General features: G+C 39.7%; 1 protein-coding gene across 3 annotated transcripts in view; it reads right to left on the bottom strand.

Annotated features, from left to right (window-relative positions):
- Positions 1–25,516, bottom strand: part of ARHGEF10 (Rho guanine nucleotide exchange factor 10) — a 114,327-nt gene that overhangs the window by 32,699 nt on the left and 56,112 nt on the right. For all 3 annotated transcript variants that reach the window (XM_061460662.1, XM_061460660.1, XM_061460661.1), the window contains 7 exons: positions 25,323–25,468; positions 22,308–22,483; positions 8,535–8,650; positions 6,603–6,730; positions 6,019–6,119; positions 4,650–4,771; positions 741–827 (listed from right to left, as the gene is read on the bottom strand). In XM_061460662.1, coding sequence (XP_061316646.1) covers positions 741–827; positions 4,650–4,771; positions 6,019–6,119; positions 6,603–6,730; positions 8,535–8,650; positions 22,308–22,483; positions 25,323–25,468 — 876 coding nt within the window. The remainder of the gene's footprint in view (positions 1–740; positions 828–4,649; positions 4,772–6,018; positions 6,120–6,602; positions 6,731–8,534; positions 8,651–22,307; positions 22,484–25,322; positions 25,469–25,516) is intronic.

Raw genomic sequence — 25,516 nt, forward strand, 5'->3', positions numbered from 1 at the left:
TTATATGAAATGAGAACACGCAGCAAACAGAAAGAACATTTTGTGACAGCAGAAAGATTTTACTGGCATATAGTTGTGATAACTGTTTACAAATAACAAAGCAAAAAGAAATTACATGAATCACCATGAAAAAGACCACTGACAAAGACTATTTCTAAATTCTACGTTTATTTCACAAAGGTTCCCTTAAAATTTCAGTATTTTAGTAACAAGAAAAGCTACTGAAATCATTAGGGTTTTTTGTTGTTTTGTGGGTTGTTTTTTTTTTCAAGCATTGGCTATCTCACTTTGCTGGAATATCTGCATATATGGGGCTGTTACAATTTGCCAGAATATGTTTTTCCTATGTACAAACTTAAACAGATTATTTATGGCTAAAGCATTTTTTAAAATATGAAAACAGACAATAGGACAGTGTGAGCTCATATGGGTTTTAGCAGCCCTCATTGTAAATCAGAACATAACTCACTCCTGAATGTGCTCAGCACTTTGGGATTCATTCTGTGCCACACTAATAAATCTCACACACATACACAACACCCTACAGAGGACAGGGAGACCCCATGGACAAAATTACTAGGTATCCTTTATAGAAGTCCATCTTCAAACAAACAAAACAGAAAAAAAAAAAATCCCAAAATTTATTTCAGATCCATATGTTGTGGCGAGTCACAAAAAAATAAAAAAAAAAGCAGAGGAATAGGAGACAGCCCCCTTTTAGTTTTTAAGATTACACTTACCCAAAGAAAACCATGTTCCATGGCACAGGAGTCTGACTCCGTTTCTCCAGAGAGGTATAGTTCAGGGTTATAAGCAGCACATTCAATCTTCAAAGGAAAAGAGAGCAGTCACCACATTAAGAAGATGTGCCTGTTTCTGCGCAATTTAGTCTGTAATTAACTATGGCATTTAAAGATATCAAAGAATCACAAAAGAACCAATCCAACCTAATATCATCCTTGCCATGATCATTAGTCTGTTACTTCTCATCTCTGCCACCACATACCTCCCTTCTGCAGTGTCCTTTTACACATGAGGCTGAAATATCTTGACCCTGTGCGAGTCTCTCCTTCTGGACTATCAACTATTATCAACTAATTACATTTTAAAATTTAAGAAAAATTATTTTTAGTTCTTTATTTTAAATTTTTTTATCATCCCTTTTCCAACTGGCATCTCTCCGGCAGATAAACTGGCTTCATATACTTGAGAGTGCAGAACTTTCTCACTTTAGCAGAGCTGTTAGCAGCAATACATCATGAATATCTCTTCTGAAGCTTGTACACATCACATTGATTATTTTCTCTTTGTAAAAATATTACATTCTTAACCAATCCTTAGCCTACTGGCTTATGAAAAATTAGTTTTATAGATCTTCTACTCAAACACCTCCTCGGTCTGTACTTGTGAAGCTCTTTATTTCTGCCTGAGCATGCTTTGTGTGTCCGTCCTACTGACTATCAGCCCTTCTATTTTTTTATGGTTTTCCTCAAAGTATTTCTCCAGGTGTGTTACTCATTTTGAATGTTAACACCATCAACCATACTACTCCAATCCCTTCCCAACTTCATGTCATCATGTCAGTAAATTAATAACCATACTCATAATCTTATTATGAAAGCCATTTAAGAAAAATCTGAAAGCAACACCAGACTCAAGATGTATATTTAAATCCACCCCAACTCTGAAAATCATTCAAGCACCAAGGTTCTGAAAACAGGCATTTTTCTGAACAGTCGTAGATTTCTATTTTCCCCAATATCCATGGCAGAGCTCCCTAAAGCTTACATAAGCACTTTAAAATATATAGTATCAATTCATAACTGTGTAGAGAATAAAAAGGTTTTGGATGAGGTGTGACACCTATTTTTAGACAAAATTCTCTATAATTAACAGTAATGTTCTTGTCTTAGACATCAATGTCATGGTGATTATACTGCAGTACTAGAGACAATTTGGTTAGCATTAACTTAGACATCTTCACCATAATGAGCAGGTTTAAGTTAAGGTTTCTAAATTCCCAGTTTACTTAATTTTCAGAAGTGCAATTCACTAGAAGGATAAAAGATGGAAACCAATAGATGGAAAAAAGAACAAAGCACTATCCATGCCAGTCGTAGCATGCCTCATTTAACAGATGCTGAAGCTATCTACTCATAGTGGTGATTTACAGTAGTTGTGACAGCTAAATACATCACTAGTGAAAGACAAGACGGCCTGCATGCTGGATATTTCTTGGGCTGCTTGTTGCTTCTCTGTGTTACATTGCATCTTAGTCAAAACCAGTGATGCGTTTCCACAGTTAAACCCTCATAGTTTAACTTTCAATCTTGAGAGAAGCTCTTTGCCTTGGGGTGTAAACTTGCTCTTATGGGAGTTGTAACACGCTCCTTACACTAGCAGCCTGAGCAGCATGCAGATATGTAACAAGCCAAGAAAAGTGTCTCTTCCCACCCCAAGCTGTGGCCTAACCCCAAACCGTAGCTAAAGCTGAAGGAAACCACCAATAATACTTAGATCATCTTTTTCAGTAATATTGAGGATTTAGGAGAATCAGGCATTATAGCTGGGCTCACACCCACATTATTTTAAGGAGCTGTAAAACTGGTAAAGTTGACTCAAAGCTCAGCTAAATACTGCCACACATTGTATTCTCCTGAGGTGACCAAAGCAAAGGCCATGACCCAACAGTAGGGACCACAGACATGCCTCTCCTTTCAAAAGGAGGAGATCCTGTTGTAACCTGATTACAGGAGTTTAGCCTGGGTCTTCAAGGCTCCTGGCATGGAGCTACAGGACTTACAAACACATAGGCTCTAAGAAGACATAAACATTTTAAGTTTCTGCAGAAAAATAAATTAGCTGGGTTATTTCACCAGTGGTGCTTTTAGAAAGTATTCAAAGCTGACTGTTCAAAAAGACAAGAATAACCATGGTTGTATGGGAGACCAGAGACTCTCAGTAGACTTTGGCTGTTGTAAACAACAGTTCTGCTCTGAAAACCAGTATCAAAGGAATGGTTTGATTTAACACTAGTACACATTTCAAGTGCATTTGCAGCTAGAAATCATTTTCCCCCAATATCCAGGCCTGTATACTCATGCTGGAAGTGAAGCTGCCAGCTGAACTTCCCTCCTGTGTAGGCTGTCCTAACAAAGAGGTCTGCAGACTTACTGCTCTAAGCAGTATCCATGCAATGATGTCAATTTAACATTGGGATTCTAGCCATATACAATTTTACTACCATTAGTGTTATTGCACAAGCTTGACTGATGGTCAGTAAGAAATCCTGATGAAGAATTGTTGAAAAGAGTACCTAGCACCATTCCCTTGCATCTGTTGGTCTGGATATGCTGTACTTATTTTCAGCATTAAAGTCAGGTCAATATGACTTCAAATTGACATATTACCTTAAAAAATGAACCATTAAGACTATTTCTGTATGTTCTGAGTTTAGCAGTAGCAGTCAATTTTTCTCCTTCTTAGTAGCTGGTGCAGCGCTGTGGTTTTGACTTTCGGCCTGGGAACAGAGCTGATAACAATGATGTTTTACTCTGACCAAGGACTTTGCAAGTCTCATGCTCTGCCAGGGAGGAGGGGAGGCCGGGAGGAAGCAGGGACAGGACACCTGACCCAAACTGGCCAAAAAGGTATTCCATACCACAGCACATCATGCCTGAGGAGGTAACTGGGAGTTACCTGAAAGGGCACTCTCAGTCGGGCTCGTTTCGGTGGGTGGTATCTTATCCTCTTCCCTTGTTATTTCTCTTATTATTATTATTGGTGGTAGCAGTAGTGGTTTCTGCTATACCTTAGTTACTGGACTGTTCTTAACCCATGGGAGTTACATTCTTTTGATTCTCCTCCCCATTTCTCTTGATCTCACAGTTTCAGTATATCACACCTTACTTAGAGCCAGTATTTGCTGTGTTAGCATTTTTCAAGTGTGGGACTTGGGCTAAGGTTCTTGTCTCATTGTACTTTATGGTAATGACTTGTAATACAATAGAATCATTGATCACGAAAGTGATCTGGCTTATTTTCCCAGTGTGGTCACCACCTTTATACTTTGGGAGGTATATAATAGAAGTGCTTAGCAATTACACTTCTTTTTTCTCCTTCTCGCGTGGTCAACCTGTGAAGGAGACATTCTTTTACCCTCCTAGCACGTCCCGCCTCCCCCCCCCCGACCATTTACAGCATCATTTGAGTGTGCTAATGAAAATCAGAAATTTGAGGAAGATACTGTAACACAGTCACACGAGTACAGGACAGCTATCATGGACAACAGATTCCTGCACTTTGTAAACTGCAGGACAGTTTGGAGCCTCAAATAAGCACTTGGAAACTTTGAGACCAATTCATAACTCCCAGCAGTTCTGCTTTCATTGAATGATGAGCTTACACCCGAAAAAAGATTATGTACTATATGAAAGTCAACGCTATGTTTCCCAATGCTTCAAAGATTGCAGTATCTTGCATTCCTGTAGCCCTCTTGGACCTTCCATTGCAACTGGTTTTACATCAAAGTAGTAACTCAAGAGAAATAATAAATATGAACTAATAGATGTATTTACAATATGGTTTTCTTTAGCAGTTATATCAAAAAAAAAAAAGCAAGGGTAATCTCATATAGAAATTCTGTTCACCTTAAACTCCTGTTGCTTGGCCATCATCACTGGCATGTGTCTAACAAGAAGAGGATGTTTCTCCTTTTTGATTTGATTTCCATCATCTTCTACACAGAACCAACCTAACAGGTTATCCTCAGCTGCAATGGAAAGAACAAACAACAAATATTCCACAATGCTTACACTGAACATTCACCTACACCTCTCTACGGAAATAGAAAAGAATTCTGTCAGGATTGGTTAATACTGATCAGGCTGTTCTTCTGCCATATATGCATGAATGACAGCATAAAAATATGAGCAAAAATTCAATATAGTAGATCAGATACATATTGATACTGCAAAAAAAGAACCTTTCACTAGGAAAATGTGTTCTCTTAATGATCTTGTCAACCAGGTTATTAAAATAGGACAGAAAATCTCAGGAAATCTGATTTGCAAATAGCATTTCTCTGCCTGTGTGACATCACTACTAACTACTAATCATAACTATTCAAAACTACAAGGATTCTCCTCCTGGAATGATGTAGACATCCATTCTTTCTTATTTTTGTTATTTTGCCAGCCTTCACTGAAATATCATTGAAGTACCATACCACACTGTATTTTGAGGATGTGCTGGTGAACTTTGCTTTCTAGAAAGTGCATAGCCTTCATCTTTCTCAACATGGACATTCAAAATCCCAAGTATCTTTGGAAAGTTATGCCCTCTGTGCAAACACAGGGAACTAATAACATCACAGGACAGCACATTCTTTACTGCTCCCATTTAGACCAGGTTTATTTGTGATAATCCTTCTAGTGAAGACTACAAACTTATGTTAAAATAGAAAAACTCCCCCCCCCCCCCAAAAAAAAACTCAAGTTCTACATATCCAACTACAGAAGTAGTGCATTATATTAGAACTACACCCATGAGTTTATTTCCCTTTCAGAAAGCTAACCAAATGAACCCATTGGCTTTACAAGCTAAAATCATTGAGCTAAAACTCAGAAATGTGAATCTGAAGTTCCAAGTTTGTAAAGTTCGTAAGATCTGAAGAAATAAGTTTATAACAGAATAATTCCTCACCTATCTGTCCTATAGGGCATCTCATTCTTTTAAATTTAGATATAATAACTAATAATGATTACCACATTATTAAAGTACTATAGAAATTCTATTCCTTCATAACCCCCATCCTACATATAACATCATTACTTTGTAGTGATACACAATCACTAGTATTCACTGTATTGCAATTTTATTATCTGCAGATAAATTTTTCTCAAAGTAATTTTTCTAAAAAATAAAAATAAAATTAAATAAACCCCAAACAAACAAACCCTACACTACACACTGAGAGCTTCCTAAACTTGACAGGAAATTTAAGTAACTAAGAATTACCAAGGGCCAGTTTAGCCATTTGTAAGTTGCTGATCCAGGACTGTTTGATGGCAGGGGTAAATGTATTGAACACAGCTGTAAAGAAAGTGGGCCGCCCAGACCTGCAAGACAGAAAAAACCCAAAACAATAAGCCACTGTAAACCCATTGAGTATGAGATTCAGTCAAGGCTAGAAACACTGAGTAAGATGAACCTTCATTATTTTCTAATACTTAGGCAAAGACACAGCTCTGATATAAGCATTCAGGCTATGATTTGCTATACACCCATCTTCTTACACTTTACATGACATGGTACAAGAAGAACACTCCCTTGGTGAAAGAATATAACGGTGTTGCCTGTGAGATGTCACTGTCACAGTTGTTCTCTTCCTGCACCTGGAATGCAGGGGTGAGGAACAGAAAAACTACAATGCTGCCCTGGAACATGCAAGTTTCCAGCATTGTGGCATGACAGCAGAAGTCAGAAGCTAACTGTGGAGACAGAAAAGGGGTAAAACTAAAGACTCCCAAATACTCCCTGATACTTCTATGTCTAATACATAAGCCCATTTAGAAAGTTTTGTAATCAAGATTACTACTGACTTGTCTTGTTTTCCTGGGAGTTGCAGCTGAATTCTACAGCGATCTGCCGCTCTGATTTCATCTTCTTTTTTCAAAATCAGTTTTTGTAAACCTGAGGTCCAGTCATGGGCTACAGATTGGTTTAAATTCTGAAAAATTAGAACAGCTAAGATTCAATACCAGCCTACTGGCCTAGTTCCATCAGGCTAAGGTGATGCCTGCATATAACAATTTCTGGCACCTAGGCCTCACTTAATCCACATTTTAATCATGGAAAATTTAGCCATATTTGGAAACACATTTCAAAAATATCTGTAAAAAAAATTCCAACATATCTGATCTGATGATTGGATTTCACATTGCTCAGTTTGATGATATACAGATGACACTCCCAAATGTTTTTCAGATTATGTAAAGTTGCATCAGATGTACACACAACACTTTTACTTCATTTCAGTGGGTTGTACAAAACCCACAAATCCTGTTTCTAAAGAATATCTCATTAAAACATCTACAAATCATACTGCCAATATGTTTTTGTTCAAATCTTTGATCTAAAATGTTTACAGAGCCATCATGAAAGCTGTCTGTGCAGCTGGAATCTGTTTAAATACGATGCTGAACTAATATCCTGAGTTAATAAGCAAGCAGAGTGGTTGGTCACAGAAGGCAAAAGGACACCTGGGTGACACTTAAAGCATCAATAGTAACAGGTATTCATACACAAAAGTACACTAATTTTCCACAGTCAGAATTTTGTGAAAATCGAGGTCTTTTTCAGAAATAAGGAAGCTGACCTCATTCCTCAACCACACTGTTCTAATTATCTCATATCTAATTATCAATAAAACATCTCTACCTGGAAACATTGATTGAATTTTAAGTTTTCAGAACATAGTTGGCTCTGACTAGAAATACAGGCAGAAAGGTTTTGTATATCTTAATAGAATAATTAGGGTTGGAAAGGACCTTACGATCATCACGTTCCAACCTCCTTGCCATGGGAAAATGGGTAAGGCTCTGACTAGAAATACAGGCAGAAAGGTTCTGTATATCTTAATGGGTGACATCTTATTGTATCTCTGCTGTACATATTCCCAAAAATGCAGCTGAAGTTTACCTTCAGATACTTGTGAAATTTGTCCAAAGATACTGTTTCCATAAACTTCCTTCACAGTACATATTTTCACAAAACTTTGTTTTATTTAATGCCCTTGATTCTGAAGACAAGATATCCCAAGAGAAACTCAGCTTCCATATACATATTCACACACATATATTTACAGCCTGTGGTGGCAGGTAAGAGTTAAAAATTGTGCCTAAGCATACATAAAGCAAGTAAAACGAAGGGCAAAAAAGCATACATACATATATTTTTATTTTTAAGTCTTCAGACTGTGGATAACTTATTTTGAAATTCACTGTTAAATTATTGCATCCACTTGCCAGAATATAAGCTAAATAAAAGGAATGTGAAGAAAGCCAAAGCAAATTACTTTCGAAGTTCCCTTAAGAATCCTTTTCATATTTTTGTGATTTGCACTCAGTTTTAAGAACAGCTCGTCCCCATAGCCAGGATTATGAGCTCAGATGGGCATCAAGAGCTCCCTCCAAATAACCACCCTTCTATTACCTTGTCTAACTGCAAGAATGCATTTTCATAAGATCAAAATGTAATTGTGTTCCCATATAAGCTTATCAGCTACTGAGCAAATGCAGACACTTGTTTTTCTTTTTTGTTTTTAAGTGTAAGTGGATACTACAAGATTAGAAAGACCACTATAATCTACTCATAATGCTAAATAGTTTAAAGTGAATTAATTACTAGAGGTAAAAATTATTACAGTCTACAGAGAGAACTAAAAAATGCCTTACACAGCTCCTAGGGAGAGACAATTATGGTACTTTACAACAGGAACATATTTGAAAAATAAATCCAGCTTTATTTATTACCTGATAGTTTCCTTTAAGGCTGCCTATTAATTGACTAATTTGACCAATTACGGTCAAGTCATGTAAAAGGTTCTGCAGATCATGGTACAGTTGCCCTGGTCCCATATAGAGCTTGTCTAAAATGAATAAAAACATAACGTTATATACAAAGATATAATTCTTGGTTGAAAGAGGAAAGCATGCAAAGATAATATTAACATATATTGCTAATTCTTAGCACTATGAAAAGCAAGGTTAACAAAATCGGTGATGCTCATTTTAGATTTTAAAAGCAACTAACACACCAATGTGCAGCTAGGGTCTTCATTGCGCCTAAAAATCAGAGTGCTTTGTTTATACACATATCACTGATATTCCATTTTAATATCCCTGCAGACAGATAATTGGAAATGCATCTCGGGAAAGTACAGGTAGTAGTATTTTATTTATAGCTTCACACATACAGGCATTCCCATAGACATATCCTTTTAGCTCACCTTACTATTGCCTTCCACAGCTACAACGACAATTCATGTTTGTTCATCTAGTATGACTGAGAGCATTATATATAGTTTTAACAAGCATGCATTAGAACTATGACAAACATTGAAGCTTCACTGGCTCCAGAATTTCCTGCTGACATGGAAGTTTTGCTTAGCACCAAGCAGCAGACGTGCTGTTATTACACCTCAGTTTAAACATCCTTCCTGAAGGCTGCTTTTGGTCACACAGCAAAGCCAAAAAAGCTATTTGTATCCTTCACTATGGTGGTTTAAAACTCAATTTGTTTAATCGATTGCAAGGCAGTTCTGAATCATATACCCACATCCTAACTCTAACATGAGCCTGCAATTTCACTGAATCACTTGAAATTTTATTGCAACCATGGTCAAGTGAAAGAAAGGATTTTCACTGAGACCAGCAACAAATCTTAACAGCAACAGAAACATTTTGCTCTAGCCATCAATAAATACATGTGTTGAAGATAACGTTCATTCCAAAATTATACTGATAGTAGGATAAACTGTCTACTTAAAATGCACAAAGCTTCTTGCTAATACACTCTGACTTACAGACGTGATGTTAGGAGCAGGATGGGTATATAATTCTTGTGGAAACAGCACTCTCTCTCTGTAAAGAGCCCCACCCTGTTTCATACAGAGTCAGCATGTTTCCCTTTGGCTATATGACAGGAACTGGGCTAGATTATCTTTCCAGGAAACCCCCACAGATTATTTAGCTCACAGAGCATAGTATTCAAACTAAGATGCTTCATCCTTACCACAACTTTGGAGCTAATTAGGGGTGGCAAATTTCCCTGGAGCAGAAGGATTTCAAACCTGTGTTGGCAAGAATCTAAATATGATGCTGGCTACCCACTCTGGACTCAGGACAGCTGCCGGCCAAGACATTTTGAGCACCTATGTTTCGTATGTCTGCTACAGGGCCCAACGTATAAACCAGAGCGCAACAAGCCAAACACAAAGCTATCAAAATAATGTAAGCTACAATAAACACGAAAAATAAACACACACAAGACAATTCATCTTAAATCATTAGTATGTTGTCAGTTACATATCAAAATAACTATTTTCTGAAGAAATGCCCCTATTTGGAAGCATCATACAGGTTGAAGACATCACCGGATGGTTTTCTTTAACACAACTCACTGTATTAAGGGAGGAGTCTGCCTTAAACCTTGAAGAGAACAAAATTTAAAGTCTAAAGGAAAATGTTACGGGTTACTTTATCTCTGAATTTTTCACTTCACTGCAGGAAAATGCAACATTAACCTAAGCAGATGAACCTAAACACATTCCCATAAATTTTCAAATTACTCTCTTGCCTTTAAATCTTCTGTTAAATTGAATCAATGAAAGAATTTCTGTGTATTGCCCTTAAGCACTAAATAGGGGAGTGACTTACTACGGCACTTACTACTATTTACCCAGCCAGAAAATAGACGCAACTTTCATCCACCCTTCTTTGCCTGTTCTGAAAGTTAATTAAAAGAACAATCCAGCCTTTCTTACCCTTAAAACCAAATCAGTCCATAAAAAAAGATCATCACATTTATTCCACACTATGAAAAAGAATGACTGCAAGGTAGACCCAAGAGGACTTTATGCCACGGTCTTCAAAGGAGGCCATAAGGAAAACTTTAACTATTTACACAGATGGACTTGCCCTGTGCAGTGTATATATATTTAGCATGCCTGAAAAGAGCTGTCCTCTACAATCCTCTTCCTGGAGCTACAAATACTCTTACAAATATCCTCATTCCAGATTTGGGAATAAGGCATAAATCTTTACTTTCATTCACTAATTGTCATCTGAGTCTATTTTGTCTCCACCATGCATATTTTATAAGCTTTTTATAAGTCAAGATAAAAAGGATGCAAATAACAGTGTCAAAGCAGATAAACTAACCTGGCATCTGAAATTCTGTCACACAGAAAAATGAAACAGAAGTCACTTTAGGCTCATTCATTAAAGATCACATTGGCAGCACAGGAAAGAAAGCCAAAAAGCAGATCAATTCATAATTAAAGGAGCCTGGCTCCATCTCTGATGCTCTACAAAAGAAATGGCCAAATTAAGAAGAAATTTTAATAGTCAGTCAAGGACTAGATCAACAGCTACGGCTCATATTGTACTTTCATGGAATTCCTTAGTGGGCACAAAACCGGAACACAGAAAAATCACTAGGCTTCAGAGATCAGCAACGATGGACTCAGAGGACAGCTGAGAACTGTCCATGTGGTTTGTGTCTGGATAATGAGTTACAACAATTTCATCTGTGAACGGGGTCCTGTAAAGTTACTCTTTACACATAGGATTAGCTTCTTGGTGGTTAACGAAATGTTGACTCCTAGTTAAATAGCTGAGAGTTGTCTGATGGAGGGTTCTTCTGGGGTGAAGGAGGTGGGGGCACACTAATCTGTTCATCAGATGTGTTTCTCAGTTCAAAGCCAAAGACTGGCTGCTTCAGCCCACACATGTTCCCTGACCATTTGATTGCTGGCTATCTTGGGGTGGGTGTTCACCTTTTTTTTTTCCCCTTTAGAAAGCACTGAAAAACTCTTGGCTTCACTCCAAAGCAGTTAACGTGGTTGGCTTCTTTTTGTACTTTGAAATGTTTCACAAATGATGCAGCCATTTCCTTCCTATTTCTAAGCTAGTCTTGCTGATTATCAAGCTCCGAAACAATTTATTTTTCCAATGTGAAAAAAAAAACAAAACAAACCAACCAACCCCAACCTTCCATGAGTTTAGAGGAAGTTCTCCCCAGCTCGACACATCCTATGTGTTACAGGGGACAGTGTGCCCAGGGAGGAGAACACAGTGTGCTGTAACCAATAACCACATCTGGGGTTTTGGAGGCAACATTTTTTGCATTCCGCCTACAGATCAAGGGTGAAATCTTGGCCACATGTAAGTTAGCAGGAATTTTTTTCATCAGCTCCTTTGTTGCTACGATTTTACCAGAGGAATTCGTGCCTCCCTGCAACAGGCAAGATCACTGCCAAACACCAGTAATGCATGCAAAATACCTAATTCCATGCACAGCATTATTGTGAAATATATTCAAGGTTAAAAAAGAAAACAAAACTGCCACTTGCTTTAGAAGGAAGAAAAGCGGTCAAAGTTTAAACTGATTTTTGCTGCTATGTAAAATTGCTCCTTAGCCAAGATACATTTGAATACAGTACTAAACACTTATTTACCTGCTCATTTCCCGGAGTTACTTTCGGCACAGCAGCTTTAAATTCACTAGTCCTGCCTGGTTTGAAGTAATTGTTATTGAAACAGAAGCGATTTTAGCCCATTTACATCCAGGCATTTTCAAAGCCTGCAGCAAATTCCCTGGGTGTGGTTAAAGTCAGTTGGTTTAGGCAATATACGGATTTGGGAAGTTGTGCATGAATACACACAGGTACAGAGTTGTGCATGAATACACACAGGTACAGAGAAGTACCTGTGTGCTAATGCTCGGGTATGGGCAGAGGGGGAGAACTCCCCCCTTTGGCAGCAGGCTGTTTTACTAGGGAGCACAGCCAGCAGCTGAGCTCTCTTCCGGCACAGAGGCAGCTGCTTTAATGGGCACCGGCAGAGCAGCCTCTCCCTTGGGACCGCTGCCTATCCGGTTCCTCAAAATTCTCAATTATCATGGGCACCACAAGCATATTGGATATTATAATCCTGCGCTGATCACACCCTATCCTTCCTTTCAAAGAATTACTAAGGGACACATCTATTTACCATGGTGATTTGCTACTTGTACACATTTTCCACTAGCTTTTGCTGTATGTTCTGATCCTCACTCGTGAATTACTCATTTATCACAGATTTATGTTACAAAACGGGAAAAAAAAATAATGTTGCAATGCCTAGAGTAGATGTAGTCACCTACATGTCTATTCCTGGGTAAGCAAACACAATGGCTCAGGTGGTCCCTTCCTGTATTAAACTCCTGTTTATTCCCAACTAGAAGGATTTTTTTTTTCATGTAATAGCATTACACAAAAACAAGTGGCATGCAAATAAAATAAAAGCCTCATTCAGTATATTCTCAATATCACAACTATTCTTGCAAGCATTTCTGTATTGTATATCGTGTTAAAGACAAAGGCTGTTAATAGATACATTCGTGGGTATCTCTTTTACTGCAAAGCAACCAATCCTGACAAGATCTGCCTTGAGTATTATTATAGTAATGACCTTTGCTCCACATGGTTCAAAACCACAGTACATCAATACAAACTGCTTTATAAAAAGCCATACTGACATGAAGTGAGAACTGATGCATCATGGGAATTCAAGGTCATTTGAAAGATTACTTTATTTCTGAGACACACAGAGCCTTGAAGTCAACTAGGTGTTACACAAAATAGAAGTTCACAAATGCTCGACATGTGAAAACCGTAACTAAAACTGAGAAAAGCTATATTGCTGACTACAATTCCAGCATTACTGAAGGGTACCACTAAACTACTGAGGAGATTGAAGAACATGCCAGGTCCGAAGGCTACTCTGAAAGGCTGGTAGATCCCAAATTTGACTTGCCACTTGCAATCTGGTCTTTGAGCCTGAGCAAATTTGTATTGCTTCCTCCCACAGAGCCATCTGTATGCATCCAGGCAGCATACTGAAACACCAAGTGTTTGAAGGGAAGAGATTTGGAAAAGATTCAACCCTCACGTTGGGCACAAAAATCACCTGGAGTGGGGGAGAAGTTATATATGTGGGAGGTGACTTCAAAAGTTGCTGTGTCTGAACTAGTACTTGTATTAGAATTACTCACTCAGAACAAATAATAAAAGATTAGGCCCCTTCTGCAACACGTGTCTAAACTTGAGAAGCTTGTACAGTGTTCTGGAAAGCAAAGCATCACAATACCAGATGAATTCTTGATCAGTTCATAATAAACTGGGCAGATGTCATGAGATGGTTAACATGTTTAGGTTAAACTATGACAATGTAGCGTATTATATTTAAAGCTACTTAAGTGCAGTTAGAAATATTCAATTATTTTGTTTTAAAAGTGACTTTTTTCCTGGAAATGTTTCACTGATTTTTTTTTTTTTTTTCCATCAACCAATGACGGGCACCCCACTGCTCAATTTTAAGATACCCACCTTCATGAGGGACAAGAATGGAGACAGTCTGAGACAGCGTTATACCTGAAGTTAAATAGCTTCCTGTTCTTTGAAGATCTTGATAATTAATGTAAAGAAAGAAAACCAGAAACCATTAATAAAGGCCAAGATTTTATAGCTGCAATTGAAAAATTCTTCCCCTACACTTGGTACTGGATCATGCTCCTGGATCTGGTACACAAAACACACAGGACAAACACCTTGAAGCTGCTCTGGGAAAGAGAACTTGTCAAAAGGAGAAAAGCATTCTTTCTGAGGAGGTCTAGTGGAACTGATTTCCTCAGTGAAAGTGGAAAAGGAGATCTTTATGTGGCATTTCTATATACAAACAATTTATTTCAGTAACAGTTTAAAAGAGCTGGCAAAAAGTTTCTGAATATTTGGAATACCTGGATTCCAATGAATTGTCATTCATTTAGCACTTGATACTGATGCCCATTCTTAAGTACTATTCCCTTTCTCTTTACAAAACCCTCTACATCAGAACACCTAGCTTTTTCTGGAAGGCCAGTGATGAGGATCCCCTGCTGCACCAAAACCTTCTCTTGCACAGAACTTGACAAATCCAAGCACCAGCACCAGAAAGTGTATTTGACAAGGGAGTTGCTCTGTACCTCCGACACCTTCCACCTGGAAATTCTGCATGAGTATTAAAGCCAGTGACAAAGCAGATGAGATTTTATTTTTAGATGCTGAACAACAAGCTTCCTGCACGTTGAGTTATGTAAGCAAAGCCCCTGACAGCTCCTTCAGCACCACCCTCCTCCTATTTGTGTCCTTCCACTTGCTCACTCATGCTGATCCTGTTTCCATAGACACCTCAGAGAAGCATGTGGGTGGGTTGTTTTCTCGTTTCTCCTTTGTGAGAGCATTTTAATGGCCAACTGGAGTTTCAGTGAAATAAATAATAATTAAAAAAAAAAGGTAGTCTTGTGAATCCAAAATCCTAGTTTAAGATGTAAACAAGCCCACAGGTCAATTTAAAGTTCATAAGAGAAAAGCAGACTTTATGCCTTACCCATTTTTTCTCTTTCACATCAAATCCAACTCATGATCTCCACATTTGCACGCACCCAAAATATCTGAGCCACCGTAGCTCAACTGTAGCTCACCTGACTCTCAGGTCCAAACTACACAAATATTTAGAGAGTATACCAGTCTCCAGGTTTGGAAATTGAAGCAAATGGGAAGTCAGGAGCAACCTCAGAAGACAAGTGGCAGCCATAAATGAAAAGCTTAGCAGCTACTCACATGTAACTTTAAAGCATAACCCTAAATTAGGCTTAGTAACTCAGTGCAGAAAGAAGCAGCACAAACACATACACAATATTAAGGGATAAGCAATAAACCCCCGGAGTAAGCAACCCTAATTAACAATACAGTCAGGACCCATCATCATCAACCAACATGAAGAGCATTATCATAAACATGAAATGACATTATTTAGTCTAATCGTATTTTAATCTTGTACGCACCTAAAAGTAATCTTTGTAAGCTTAATTATTGAGTCCGATATCTGAGCCTCTAAAACTCTTTAATGTATTTATTCAAACTGCCATGCAAGACAGGGAGTTCAAGTCCTGATCACAAAGAACCAAATGCCACCCAGTACACATAGAACAGTGCTGGGAAACAAACCTCCCAAGTCTCAACTCTTACAAAGTATTTTAACAGGCTTCACCTCCCTGTCAGCTGCTAATACCTTGCTTTCAACGGGTAATTACATGAATGCTGAGACCTGTCTCGCTGTATGCTCACTGTATCAGATCTGAATACCGAAGAAACAGGTTGCACAAAAACTACAGTTCAACCGCAAACCTGCTTATTCACACAGTTTGAGCACTATAAAGATAAAATCAACAGCTTGCAACTACAAATACTGAATAAGGTATTAAGTTCATAATGCTATACCATTTGTGAGTAAAATAATGCAAGCACACCAAGGAAATGCAAAGCCTCTTGAGATGGTGACAAGTAGCTCATACATTAGGAACATGGCTTCAGGATTATATTAAACTCCAGTTAATCCTGGCCAACAGGGAATTTCACAGATAAAATGCCATAAATATTTTTCCTGCTGACAGAAGCAGCTGTACTGTACCAGATATGTTGAAGTAAGCAAAAGCAGTAGGGGACAAGAGGGAGAAACACAGGAACCCAAATACGCTGACAAATGCAGACTCCATAGCCCAGCTCCTCAACATCTCTCTAGCCAGGCCAACAGTCAAGTGTCTTCCTGCACTAGGTGCTGACTGCAGGTATGGATCAGAGGAACTCCAGCTCCTGCCTCTATTCCCATGAGGAAGGAAATCTTGGAACCAGAGAATTTAAGAGTGAAAGAGATGTTATGGCCCTTTCCTCTCACAGGTCCCAAAATGAAAGGCTGAGGACATCATGGACCTGGAAGCTCTTGCCCTCTCCCACAGAGGAAGAGGGGCTGCACAGGATCTCCGAGGTGCACCTGCATGGGCATGAAGGGCAAGAGAGGAACCAGATGCAAGAAGATAAGCACTGACTTAAACAGGCAGTGAAAGTACACATATGGAGATGTTTAATGATCAAAGTACTGCAGGGATTTCAAGACAGGTCTGCCGGTGATCGTAAACTGGCCAAGTTGCTAAAGGTTTTCCCTAGAGTTCCCAACAGACTAGTTATAACAACTCATGCGGAAATTGTGCTGAGGAGCCTATCTCCCTAGTCACACTCGCTTGCTTATAGCTTGGTTTCCACTCATTTTACTACTCTGTCAACTCATCGACAAGACCCCTAGCAACACAGAAAAAGGCTTATAGGAGGTGAACATCAAGCCCTATAACTACACTAACAAATACAAAAGGCAAAGAGAAGACTCTCATCCTAAGTGGGTGAGACAAACATGTAACACCTAATTTACTCTACACCCAAGCTGCCAACTAGAAACATATATCTACTTAACAAGTGAACTATTTAATGTCACCCAGTTGAACAGGCCAAGTTGGTGTTATTTAGATCTCCGGTCTTTTGTTAGTATATGGGCAGAGAAGAGATTCACAGCAGCCCTGCAGAGAAGGACTTGGGGGTGTTGGTTGATGAGAAAATGAACATGGGCCGGCAGTGTGCGCTTGCAGCCCAGAAAGCCAACCGTATCCTGGGCTACATCAAAAGGAGCGTGACCAGCAGGTCGAAGGAGGTGATTCTGCTCCTCTACTCTGCTCTCGTGAGACCTCACTTGGAGTATTGTGTGCAGTTCTGGTGTCCTCAACATAAAAAGGACATGGAACTGTTGGAACAAGTCCAGAGAAGGGCCACGAGGATGATCAGGGGACTGGAGCACCTCCTGTAGGAAGACAGGCTGAGGAAGTTGGGGCTGTTCAGCCTGGAGAAGAGAAGGCTGCGTGGAGACCTCATAGCAGTCTTCCAGTACCTGAAGGGGGCCTATAGGGATGCTGGAGAGCGACTCTTCGTTAGAGACTGTAGTGATAGGACAAGGGGTAACGGGGTCAAACTTAAACAAGGGAAGTTTAGATTGGATATAAGGAGGAAATTCTTTACTGTTAGGGTGATGAGGCACTGGAATGGGTTGCCCAGGGAGGTTGTGAATGCTCCGTCCCTGGCAGTGTTCAAGACCAGGCTGGACGAGGCCTTGGGTGATATGATTTAGCGTAAGGTGTCCCTGCCCATGGCAGGGGGATTGGAATTAGATGATCTTAAGGTCCTTAAGGTCTGTTGATGTCTTGCTCAGTGGAAGGACAGCATTTCTCAAAAACGGAGCTTGTGCTGCTGTGATTGCCATCACCTGCGTGGCTAAATAGGGAATTGCTGGGTATGCTCAGGTGGAAGAGGAGAGTTTACAGGTCATGGAAGGAGGGGCTGGCCACTTGGGAGGAATATAAGGCTGCTGCTAGAGGATGTAGGAAGGCAGCTAGGAGGACTAAGGCCTCCTTAGAATTAAACCTGGCAAGAAGGGTCAAGGACAGCAAAAAGAGCTTTTTCAAATACATGGCAGACAAAACTAACACCAGAGGCAATGTAGGCCCACTGATGAACGGGATTGGTGCCCTGGTGACAGAAGATACAGAGATGGCAGAGTTACTGAATGCCTTCTTTGTCTCTGTCTACTCTGCTGCAGGCAGTCCTGAAGAGCCCTGTACCCCTGAGACCTTAGATGAAGTCAGGTCGACGGAGCGGTTTGCCTTAGTCGATGAGGAATGGGTTAGAGATCAGTTGAGCAATCTGGACATCCATAAATCCATGGGTCCAGACGGGATGCACCCGCGGGTGCTGAGGGAACTGGCGGAAGTCATTGCTAGACCACTCGCCATCATCTTTACCAAGTCTTGGGAAACGGGAGAGGTGCCTGAGGACTGGAGGAAAGCAAATGTCACTCCAGTCTTCACAAAGGGCAAGAAGGAGGACCCGGGTAACTATAGACCGCTCAGCCTCACCTCCATCCCTGGGAAAGTGATGGAACACCTTATCCTTGGTACCATCTTAAGGCATATCAAGGATAAGAAGGTTATGAGGGGCAGTCAACATGGCTTCACCAGGGGGAAATCATGTTTGACCAATCTCTTAGCCTTTTATGAGGAAATAACACGGTGGATGGATGATGGCAGAGCGGTGGATGTGGTCTACCTTGACTTCAGCAAAGCATTTGACACAGTCTCCCACAGCATCCTCACGGCTAAAATGAGGAAGTGTGGACTGGATGATCAGGTAGTGAAGTGGACTGCGAACTGGCTGAAGGAGAGAAGCCAGAGAGTTGTAGTCTATGGGGCTGAGTCTAGTTGGAGGCCTGTAACTAGTGGAGTGCCTCAAGGGTCAGTACTGGGACCGGTATTATTTAATATATTCATCAATGATTTAGATGAGGGAATTGAGTGTACTATCAGCAAGTTTGCTGATGACACTAAGCTGGGAGGACTGGCTGACACGCCAGAAGGCTGTGCTGCCATCCAGCGAGACCTGGACAGGCTGGAGAGTTGGGCAGGGAATAACTTGATGAAATATAACAAGGGAAAGTGTAGAGTCCTGCATCTGGGCAGGAACAACCCCAGGTTCCAGTATAGGTTGGGGAACGACCTGTTAGAGAGCAGTGTAGGGGAGAGGGACCTGGGGGTCCTAGTGGACGACAGGATGACCATGAGCCAACACTGTGCCCTTGTGGCTAAGAAGGCCAATGGCATCCTGGGGTGTATTAGGAGGGGGGTGGTTAGTAGGTCGAGAGAGGTCCTCCTTCCCCTCTACTCTGCCCTGGTGAGACCGCATCTGGAATATTGTGTCCAGTTCTGGGCCCCTCAGTTCAAGAAGGACAGGGACCTGCTGGAGAGAGTCCAGCGCAGGGCAACAAAGATGATTAAGGGAGTGGAGCATCTCCCTTATGAGGAAAGACTGAGGGAGCTGGGTCTCTATAGTTTGGAGGAGACTGAGGGGGGACCTTATAAGTGTCTATAAATATATAAAGGGGGAGTGTCACGAGGATGGAGCCAGGCTCTACTCAGTGGCAAACAATGATAGGACAAGGGGTAATGGGTACAAACTGGAACACAAGAGGTTCCACTTAAACTTGAGAAGAAACTTCTTCTCAGTGAGGGTGACAGAACACTGGAACAGGCTGCCCAGGGAGGTTGTGGAGTCTCCTTCCCTGGAGACATTCAAAACCCGCCTGGACACATTCCTGTGTAACATTATCTAGGTGTTCCTGCTCCAGCAGGGGGATTGGACTAGATGATCTTTCGAGGTCCCTTCCAATCTCTAGCATACTGTGTGTGTGTGACTCCAAGCATGCTATAAACTTCATTTAGCGAATAGAAAATAGAGATATGCTAATGACAGTTGGCTCCTCATAAAAAGGATTTTGGCAGAGAAGAAACTACCATGATAAGAGAAATATAACTAATGACCAGTAATTCTAAGGACATAACCAGAACCCATCAAAAATCCTTGCTAACCACAGCAATACTGTGAGAATACCAGCCTCACAGGGGTCAAGTACTTGACTTTCCCCTGCTACTTAACGCTTTTACACAGAATCATCATTATTCTTTCTCTCTTCAGTTCCTGCAAACTGGAAATGAACTGAATAGAAGGTTTGAGACATGGATCTACATCATCGAAGGAAGATTTTGCTTGCTTTGCAATTTGTGGTAAATACCCAATAGTCTCACCAACAATACGATAATAAAGATTGTGTCATCATCAACTATAAAATGCAGCATCTTGGTATATGCAAATTAACAAGCAACAATGGACCATTACACAAAGTCTTACCAGTCCCCTTCTCTCTTCAGTAAGGCTGTACTTTCTGAGCTTCTGTAATCTTTAGCAGCCAAGAAGACTGAAACTAAGGGGCAACTCTATAGAATAACTAACACAATGAGGTGTGTATTCAAACTTGTCTATATAGGCCAATTAGACAAGTCTACATTCAGAGTAACAGCTAACGCAGACGTAGCAGTATGTGCAAATGGCAAGGCTATGCTTTTCTGCTTTCATGATCGGTTATATTAATTTTAGTTGGGCCATCTGGCAGAAATGTTTGACTAAAGCTGAGGGAAGATTTATTCATTTGTATAACCAGTATCCTTCATAGCCTTTTTATTTCTTATCTTTTGTTCCCTTTTATTAGAAGGCTGAATACAACAATCAGAACTTACCAAAAGAACAATTAGTTCAGCTCATCTTTTACCTAACTGCCATTTAATCTGAAGGTTGAGGCTACAAATGATGTACAAAGTGTGATATTGTCACTAAACATCATGAAGCTGAAAAAACCTCAAAGCCAAGAGGTTAAATTAGGTTCTAAAGGAATATTTGGATAACAGTTATTTTCTCTCCCCTCATGCTCCGTATCCCCATTTGATCTTGCTGACAGAAAAGGATTTGGTATAATCAGCTGTGAAGCCACTGCACAAAGTTGCAGCAGGAATATTCAACAAGCTGTTCCTCCCACACTCACCTATGAGAAAGACTCCCAGTTCTAAGTAATATGCTCCCTTATTAGACTCCTCTCAGGGTCATGAATACAGCAGCTGGTAAATGATAATAGAAGAGCTTTAATATTGTCAGAGTAGTCCATTAATGCTAAAAGGAGTTGCAAGAATGAAGTCACCCTTGAAATTGATACATAAGTACCTACAAAAATTTTCTATGGCTATTTACAAAGGGAGGAGCAAGAAGACCTGAAAATAACCATCCTGGAGAATACGTGGGGTATTAAATGCTGCATCTGCACCTCAGGCCATCCTGAAGCATAACATTTATGCCTCCTTTCAGCACAACTGTGGGAAAATTCATGACTCCAATGCTGCAATGTTAAAGGAATATAGTGTGAAATAATTCCCTGAGCTAGCACCAAAATTCATGTACCTTTTAGTCCATTAATAGGGATCATAATCTAAATATATTAAATGCACATAAAAGTACAGTATTTAGGCAAAATACAGACTATAAAAATAACATTATACATGAAAGGCTAGCTACCAAGTAAGTTCTTGAAATTCATACATCTCCTGAGGGCAGTTGGCAGGCTTGTAGGAGGGATTAACAACTACAGAAAGAACTTGCAAACTTCAGAGCTTGAGGTCATTTTTGGAGAGAAACTTGGAGGAAATTACCTATTGGCATATTGCTTCAAAAACATTCATTAAAATGAAAATTCAAGTTTTTTTTCTGAAACACTTGTTATTATGTTGTAAGGGTGCAATACTATGTATGGGCAACTTCTACCTTGTCATAACTATTTGTGTCCAGACTCTTATTTCACAGCAATAGGGTGGCCAGTCATTTTTATTGAAACTTCCTTTCTTTAACTATGGGATAAAGAACATATGCATGACCAGCTACCATAGAACAGCCAGCACACAACACCAAAATAACCTTTTTGCACGCCCACACACATTCATGCTTTAAAACTCTATATGCATTTGTGCATCAAACTCTGAACTAGGACAAATAAGAGTAATTCATGTTTCAAGGAAGAAGACTTGCTACCAGTTTATGGATTCAGAGTTTCCAAAGAAAGAAGTTGTATTACGGTTCACGTTACAGAAGTCTTCATGCACAAAATGCTTTCCTTTGCTTTCAGTAGCCCATTGAAATTCAAATATGATTTTAACAAAAAAGTCTGTAAGAGTCAGTAACTCTTGTCACTTACTTGGCTTTGAGTTAATGATGACATTCTCAGCAGAGTGCTGGGGTGGAAACCTGCAGTTGTCTCCTTGGCCCTCACTGCTGCCATACTCTATGACTTCCACTTGTCCCAGTGGTACACTCCACTTCAATAAGTACCTCTGGCCAGTTGTCACGGTGCCACTGCTTTCATAGGAAGAGCTGGAAGGTGCACAAATTACTGCTGTGACAAGCAACTATGTTTAATGCATCCTATTTATTATCTTAGCTTCTAAAATCTGCTGTTTATCAGTCTGAGTGCCATGCAGAACTTGAAACAGATACATGCATCAGGCTGACTTTTGAGACTGACCTTTCCTGAAGTGCAAAGAGCAGATATACAGGTGCAGATAGTCTTGCTTACAAACAGCATAGGACTGCCAATAACAGTCCCTACGTTTCTATAACAAAATATAAATGACCATCCTGTAAGACCAATGTGCATTTTGATATCCTAATACAAGTGCTTAGGATGATACTTTGGCTCCATATTTTCCTAATTCTTTTGAAACAGTGTTCAAATGAAGTGACTGCTATGTTTAGAGAAGTATGAATGATGGGACCTTTGAATGACTACCGACAGTAGGAAGGGCAACATAACCCCCCAAGGGCTTATGAGCCAACGTTTCTGCTGAGCCTCACAGCCTAGGATGTCCTTTACAGAAGATCTGCTGTGGCTTCTGAGAGTAATCCCATGTGAGCTGCTGCTAAAGGAAATGTGTATCACAACAGGCATTTCAGAGGGCAGAGCACACTGGAGTAGCTCACTTGGAATAGAAATGGCATTAATACACCTCTTCCTTTGTTTCCTTCATTCCCTTATGCACATTTAAGCACATATATTTGTCATAAAGAGATATTTGTCACAAAAGAGATATTAAAGTGAATAAAAAGAGGTCTATTTCACAGAAAAGAACAAAAGTTAAATGCCTGGGAGAAATCAGCAAAATGCATTTATTGAGAACAGTACCTAAATGCTAATGTTTAGGTTGTTAGCTACCTATTCACAACAGTCATACTTTTGTTTCAATGAAGAGGCGAGTATGAACAAAAACCACAAGTGCCACAGCTTAAGTAAATATTTGTAAACTTTTGATCTAGTTCAGAAGAAAGAAAACAAGACTAGGCAGGACACAGCTGTTCAATCACTAGGGACAGCATGCGCTCTGTCCAACTGCTGCTACTTAAAAGTTGGGTCTCCAGTTTGAACCAGTCATCTAGGCTACATGTGAAGAAGGAGCTTCTGAGGATCATGTACTCTGTAGAAATACATGTCTTTGCCAGCTACAGAGGAACCAGTAGAGGTCCTCAGGCTGCTGGTATGTTGACTGTTTCTGTAAGGGTTGGACAAAAGGTGGTTAAGGGAAGTGAGCTGATACATACTGTGCAGCTACATGTACATGTAAAGCTTCTGAGGTCTACAGCTCCAGAGGAAATCTGCAGGCATGCACCCTGAAAACCACTGTTATAACAGAAGCCTAGCTTAGGTAAGATGCCTAACCTCTATACGGATAAAATGAAGAGAAACAAAGGTCATCCTGCGTGAGCCAAACAGGCAAGTGGCACACTCTATACCATACACTTATTTGAACAAAAACTTCTGTACCAGAAAAAGGTCATGTCAAATCTGGCACATGATTTCCTTCAGTTCCTAACTGTATTTTGCATCACAAAATGTCATGGACACCAGGACACAAAGGTAGTTTCTTCCACCTTAAAAGCAATCCATGAAATCATGAAGGAATACACACACACACCTTGCAGTTGGAACCCCACTCTTTTGCCAAGAAACTCACAAACCTTTGCTAGTGAATAAAGCTAAAAGTGCGTTTAACTACTCTAAAAACTCACTGTTATATAAACAAGCAGGTTTGAAAGCAAACCTTAACTGCTAGAGAAAAACACTATTAAACTTTCTTGGAGTCAGGAAACCCCCATGACACATTCATGCACAATTACCATCCCAAAGGAAGTTGTTCATAACCAGTTAATGTACATAGGAACAACAGTGCTGTGATAACTGGAACTGTTGACTTCATAAGGAACCCAAAAACTTGGCATAACCATGAACTTTTCACATAAAGAATGAAAAGAGACTGCACACTGCCACTTCAGGGACAAATACAGAAAATCCGAGACAATAATAGTATAGAAGAAGATAAAATATGAATGGTTAAAAGCAACATTCTTGCAAACAGCCATGAGAAAATATCCAGGTGGTACTAAGCAACTGAAGAATTTGTAAAGAATTACAGGATAATTTACATAAGCTTGTTAATTTTCTGAAGTGCAGTTATTACATGCATTTCTCACTAACATGAAACCAAGCATTCACATGATTACAAAAATCTGTACTGTATTCATACTTCAGTAATAAATTAAGATACCCACCCATATTATGCTTAAGAAAAGATGTTCTTGGAATATTATTAATGCTCCACATTTTCTCTGTCAAAATGCACCATCACATAAAGCACTTGAATGCGAGTGTGACCTTGGCATGCACAGAGATATAGTAACAGAAATACAGCCAACTAAAACACAGAAGATGCTATGAAAATAAGCTTTTTTCAAAGCACGTCAGCTTTAATCCTTCAACGTTTGCTCTCAGAGATAAAAGCTTTCCCCAGCTGGAACTCTGCTACTGAGTTCCAGGTTTGTTCTGGCCACATGCATTAGCTTTGCGTTTTGTTTTGTTTTTTTTAAATTTGCAGATTATGTCAACTTACAGATTTGAGAGTGTGTGACAGTATGAACTTAAGGAGGAGAAAAATCCTACCTTGGCATGCCTGTGCTCTGCTAAACACTAATACACAGCAATAACTAGAGACCGCAGAGCACTTCTATCTTAAGGACTGCAACAAAGCTGGTTATCCATTTATTATGCCTACTCCTAAAAAGATCATTAACCATAGTAAAAACAACAATAACAATTTTTAAAAAAGCGTTATTTTTTCCAGCTGAATTGGAATGCTCATTTAAAAAGTATGACTTGTCTTACCGAATATTTACTGTTGCACACATCAGCACATCATTTAACATGAAAAGCCGTCGTTCTTTGGTTTTGATAATTTCTCCTTTGTCATTGTAAACCGTCTCAACCATATCATCAGTCCGGATGAGGTATCTGTTTCCACTGCTGAGTAGCTAGATTTTAAAAACAATCAACATTGTATATTATGCAGGGCACATCTA

This window comes from Pezoporus flaviventris, unplaced genomic scaffold, assembly GCF_033815535.1.
Source record: "Pezoporus flaviventris isolate CSIRO_AGI_PZ_B2104156 unplaced genomic scaffold, CSIRO_AGI_Pfla_v1 ptg000031l, whole genome shotgun sequence".
Classification (NCBI taxonomy): domain Eukaryota; kingdom Metazoa; phylum Chordata; class Aves; order Psittaciformes; family Psittacidae; genus Pezoporus; species Pezoporus flaviventris.